This window comes from Aptenodytes forsteri, unplaced genomic scaffold, assembly GCF_000699145.1.
Source record: "Aptenodytes forsteri isolate BGI_AS27 unplaced genomic scaffold, ASM69914v1 Scaffold433, whole genome shotgun sequence".
Lineage (NCBI taxonomy): Eukaryota > Metazoa > Chordata > Aves > Sphenisciformes > Spheniscidae > Aptenodytes > Aptenodytes forsteri.
Genome location: NW_008795028.1, coordinates 1,382,715 through 1,388,436, shown reverse-complemented (window position 1 = coordinate 1,388,436; position 5,722 = coordinate 1,382,715). Strand labels below are relative to the sequence as shown.

The following is a 5,722-nucleotide window of genomic DNA, read 5'->3' as shown; positions in this document are numbered from 1 at the left end:
GAAAGGCTGAGAGAGTTGGGGTTGTTCAGCCTGGAGAAGAGAAGGCTTCGGGGAGACCTTATTGCAGCCTTTCAGTATTTAAAAGGGGGCTTATAAGAAAGATGGTGGCAGACTTTTTAGCAGGGCCTGTAGCGACAGGATAAGGGACAACAGTTTTAAACTGAAAGAGGATAGATTTAGATTGGACATAAGGAAGAAAATTTTTTACGCTGAGGGTGGTGAAACACTGGAACAAGTTGCCCAGAAAGGTGGTAGTTGCCCCATCTGTGGAAACATTCAAGGTCAGGTTGGACGGGGCTCTGAGCTGAAGATGCTCATTGCAGGGGAGCTGGACTAGATGACCTTTAAAGCTCCCTTCCAACCCAAACTATTCTATGATTCTATGAAAATTCCTTACATTTGTCCCTACTGTTGTACTGAATCTCTTTTTTTTTTTTTTCTAATTTGAAGAGATCATTAAACCCTGTCGTCCAACTCACTGGATAACCTCTACCAAGCTTCAATTCATCTACATATATTATAGCCTTATCCTTAACTGTAACATTCAAGTTATTAATTAAAATATTAACTATATTGATCCATTTTTTACACTAATTTCCAAGATTGCTTTTTTAGAATACCTATGTTTTCCTGTAAAAATCACCATGATACAAATCACTACTTGCCTGTTACTTGCATCTGTAATCTTCCATTATGGTTGTTACTTGTATCAGATCTTGGTGAGGCTGTGGCCATGTCAGAGGTTTAGGCTTTAGCCTAAAAAAAAACCACACACGTAGCTTATTAAAAAGTACTTATCTCTGCATGTTAGTTACAACTATTAAATAAAACGCTCAACTAAACAGCAAGTTACCAAATGTTACTTAGGTATGACAGAACACATTATTTCATAACACCAGTTAAAAAAAACAATTACTTTGGAAATTTGTCCCACGTTACCTTTGAGAATGCCAAGACACTTCAGTAATGCATACATTTACATAGTTTAGAACAACTGTGTAAGGCAAGAAAAAAAATTCAGCTGTGATATATCAATATTCCTATCTCCAGAAGGTATGCTTGTGGTCTGATTTCAGATGAGCTAAGCACCAACAACTTCAAATGAACATCTGAAATGTTTACACACTTGAAAATCAAGCTGTCCCCAGAATGACACACTCAAGCAATAATGCAAGTGATTCAGACAACAAACATTTGAATTCTACCCCTAGATTTGCAATCAGCTTTCTATACCACTGTTGTCCACCAACAAATCACTTCCCTCATCTATTGAGACAGTAAGCACTTTACCAGGACCACCCCATTGTATCATTCGGCGACTAAATAGTGTGGCTCTGATCTTAGCTGGGGCATCCCAGTACTTGAAGCACATGCAGACATCACCACCCCCATCCTCCTGAATTACTACACAAAGCTAGAAGTAAAATATTCTCTGTTTCTGTCAGACAACTATTTTTCATGAGAAAAGAATATGTACATTTAAAATACATTTTCCATGATCTGGATGAATTTCCATATATTTATTTCTATGAACATTAATTGGTATCAATAATAATATGGGAACAGTTGTAACCAAACCTTTTTGATCATGCACCTCTATCAGTAAAAAATTTTTGATCACACACCCCCAATATATGTATATTTATTTATAAATTATATACAGGTACTACTGTACTAATATATTCTGTACATTATAAAACATATAAAAATAGAAATTATAAAGGATGACATAAAGATGAAATAAACAGTATTTTTAAATAATTTTTATTATTAATGGTTAAAAAAACCTTTTTGCTCTCACTAAAAAAAACTTTTTTTTTTTGTGAGTCATGTGATTGAATATGCTTCATCATTTTTTAAAATGTTGGCTTAACACTTTGTAATACAGTGATTTGAAGGTCTGGTTCTAAATTCAGTTTATTTGAATACTTGGTTTTAATGGCTGTCACAGCTGGAAAAGACAATTTACGAAGATACATCCATCCAAATGAAAGTGCATCACTGGCTGCACTTGCTAAATCAAGATACTCATTTTTCATTCCTATACACTAATTATACAAAGGTTTTTCTTGAAATTTGGCCAGTAAATTTCCATCTTACCCAGTATCAATCAGTTGTTATTGCAAACTAGTGGAAGGTGTTGCAGTTTTATATTTTTAACAAATGGGTTCAAAACCCCCTGAAACTCTTCATTTGGAAGACTTTACAACAGGTGAGGAAATTCTGTTTCCAAGTTTAAGTGTACAGATATGAGAGTTTTTATAGATGACGCACATCTTTTCTGGCAACAAAATCACACAATGATGGAAACAGGGAGATCCCAACAGAGGATGAACATGAAACAAAGTTAGGCTTGGGGTTGGCTGAGGGGCTGCATGCTTCTGCAATAACTACATGGCTCCATCCCATGCCAACAGTGCCCCAATGTTCTGTTTCTGCCCCTGCAAAATAAACATCCTTCTATAGTAGAAGTCTGTCTTATATTTTTGCCAATATGGTACACGTAGGTACATTTACACAGCAATGATTACAGTTCCAAATTTTTAGTATGTTGTAACCAAATACTGCATTAACATGTATGCCAAATACTATTTAGAAAAACAAATTAAAATATATGGAAGTGCAAAAAAAAGCATTTAAAGTTTTTTAAATAAACATAGCTTTTTATCAACAATACATGAAGAAAGTGTTATGTCGTATTTTATATTCAAAAGGACTTTACTGAACCGAGTAAATTAGTTGAACTGACTGATTCTGGTCTCATCATGTTCCAAAGATTCCAAAGCTGCAGCTCCCCCATCCTTGTTTAACTGATTAGGAATTAAGAACTGCTTAGGAATTAAGGGGGAAGGAAACATTAAATTTGCTCTGAGTCAAAAGAAGAAAATTAATCAATTGTTTTTTCTAATATCTTCTTTTTCAGGAATATGTCAAAAAAATTTATTTAAGGCTTCAATCATCAGTTATTTTCATCAGTAACTATCCAAACTCAGCTACTGACATTTTTAAATTAAGTTAACAGGTTATTGTCTAATCAGCTCTGATGCAGGTTGGTTCTCCTGGGAGAAGAGAGAGCCTGCTCATAGCATGATGTTTGTAATTTTCATTCAAGATCCAAAAAGCTACTCTTACACTATTATTGAAAAAAACACAAAAACAAAAAAGAGTCTTCACTGCCTGATGCACACTGGGTCACACTCACTCTCAGTCGAACACATCTTTCTTCCACATAAACAAGCCTTCGGAAAGAAAAGTTGGCCAAGTTACATTGTACAAGATGAAGGATCTTATCCAGAGCTTTGGACACCTATTACCCCCTGAAGGCTGGTCTGGATATATGACAAATGCTGCTGCACAATCGAAGAAGAGAAGCATAATCCAAAACTTAGCCCCTCAGCCTTTAGTAAGAAAATTACTACCATGATGCAGCCATGGGGAGGAGGGGGGGATGGGACACGGGACGACAACCCTATTTATCACATGAACCGTTTGCAGTAGTGATAAAAACAGTATTAGTGACATCGTGTAAGGTACTAATACTAATTGTCATATTCAAGAAAAAGACAGGACATGAAGAGCACTACTGGGAGAATAAAGACAATGAAAGAGCAGTCTGAAAATAATAAAGGCTGGGAGTAAATCTGTTCATCATCTATAAATATATCACGAACATGTAGAAAACAAAAATAAAGGCTACTGAATTAAAAGAATAGTGTTGACATAAATGTTTCCAAAAATCTCAGGTTTCTGGGGGGCAAGGTTGCAACAGGGAGAGAGAGCAAGCACATACTGTATAAAACTAAGCAGTGACAGTAAAGAAGTCACATAGCAGAGGGACTGATAGACTTGCACTAGGATGGGATTACACCATCACTCTCTTGCCTCATTAGAAGTAAAAATTTTCGTAAGCTGAGAAAGATTTAAAGAAGTTCTACAACTAGAAATTCTTCAAATACTGAAAAACTGGACGTTTCAAGGACTAACAGCCTCCCACCTTTATGAGCCAGAAGAAACTATATCTGCATGGCCAAAAATAACCAAAATGTCAACTAAACAAGTTGTCTGATCTTGGTGAAGGAAGGGATGGGATGGCAATTACACAAAGTGAAGTGATGATAATCATTTGGAGGATTGAGAAGTTTTCACAACCAGGGATAAAGTCAAAAGCAAAATACCAGTATTTCTTTATCTAATTTGCAAGAAAGCCTATGCAAGAAAGAAAAACAGGTGGTGAAGAAGCACTGAAAGATGTTTTTTTTTTTAAACAATTTTAAAAAGTTTTAGCAATGAAAGATGGTTTTTTTTTTAAATAAACAATTTTAAAAAGTTTTACTCCAAATAATGCATTTGAAATAAATGCATTAGTGTTCCCTAACCACTAATGGGCAAGGGAACACTATGTCCTATGAGCACTATTTACTGCTTTCTTGCATCACGCACACACTTTTTTTTCCTCAGCCCTAAATCCCTTTTTGTTGTTGCTCAGAATAAATGCCCAGTTTGGCTACTGAACATGTTGATTGAGGGTTAAAATCTGCGGTTATCTCTACATAATCTTAAAAAGAGGATTACATACAGCAGTGTAAGAGTCACCATCCTTGGAGTTATAATCTTCCTGAAAATCAGGGGATTAATTCTAACAGGGCTACAGTCACCACACATTCCCGAATATGAACTTGCTACACCTCTTTATTCAAGTTCTAGGTTGAACTTCATTGGTCTAAATGATGTGAAGCTTTACTTTCAGAACCGTTTTACTGACACATACAACACGCCCCTCAAAATTCCTGGACACCAAAAGTGAATTAAGAGAGAGTCTTGAGAGCCACATAAATAAAGATCGGTTATCACAACACTTCTGTCTAAACCATCCTCATCATACATAACCGTTACATCAACTGGAAGAGTACAATCTATTTATTAACCCCTACAACAGGTATTTTAAAAATTAATATTACTTCAGTTGTATAAATTATTTTGGGTAACTACAGATCAATTAGGACAAAATAAGACCCTAGCAAAACCACGGAATGGCTGAACAGTAGTCTATTAAAAATTAAAGGATCATTTCCTAATTCATGTGAATCAACGGTTTCATGGAAAACAGTCTAGTACCATTTATAAATTTACACTTCTGTGAAGAATTTTCTCTAAATCTCAAAATGCTACTAAAACATCAGAAATAAAAGACAACCACGCTGGTGGATATTTCATTAATTTATTTTTCAGTCTCCAGTAGATGGTTTACTTATTCATGGAATTTAAGCAGATACATTTTAAATGACATTACCCATTTGGTAATGAATGCACCTGGTTGAGACTTACTATTGTGCTACATTGAAACAAATTATAGCATTTCTTATGAAGTTGAAAGCTAAAAAGTATCACTGGAACAGCAAACATTTATAAATTGACTGACGCTTTGAATCAGTAATGGAGATTTTTCATGAAGAACCAAGAAACTCAGATGTAGAAGAGTACAACAACCAACATAGAAAGTCCTTTCCTTACTCATATGACACCACAGGAGACAAGCTAGGAGTAAAACAAAAAAAATTGCACCATGTTTAAGATAGTAGGGTCTAATTACCTGTGATATCATTTCACAACGGAAAATCCTATCACACAAAACAGTTAAAATATAGGAAAAACGTTAAATCTGCAGAAACAAGATGTTACACAGCATGGCTTTTCAATTTAACTTTAAATCAGAAGATCTGGA

The 5,722-nt window shown here is 35.1% G+C and overlaps 1 protein-coding gene across 2 annotated transcripts in view; it reads right to left on the bottom strand.

Annotated features, from left to right (window-relative positions):
• Positions 1-752, bottom strand: part of WWP1 (WW domain containing E3 ubiquitin protein ligase 1) — a 43,428-nt gene extending 42,676 nt beyond the window's left edge. For both annotated transcript variants that reach the window (XM_009276038.2, XM_009276039.2), the window contains exon 1: positions 666-752. In XM_009276038.2, coding sequence (XP_009274313.1) covers positions 666-735 — 70 coding nt within the window. In that variant the 5' untranslated portion in view covers positions 736-752. The remainder of the gene's footprint in view (positions 1-665) is intronic.
• Between the last annotated feature and the right edge of the window lie 4,970 nt (positions 753-5,722).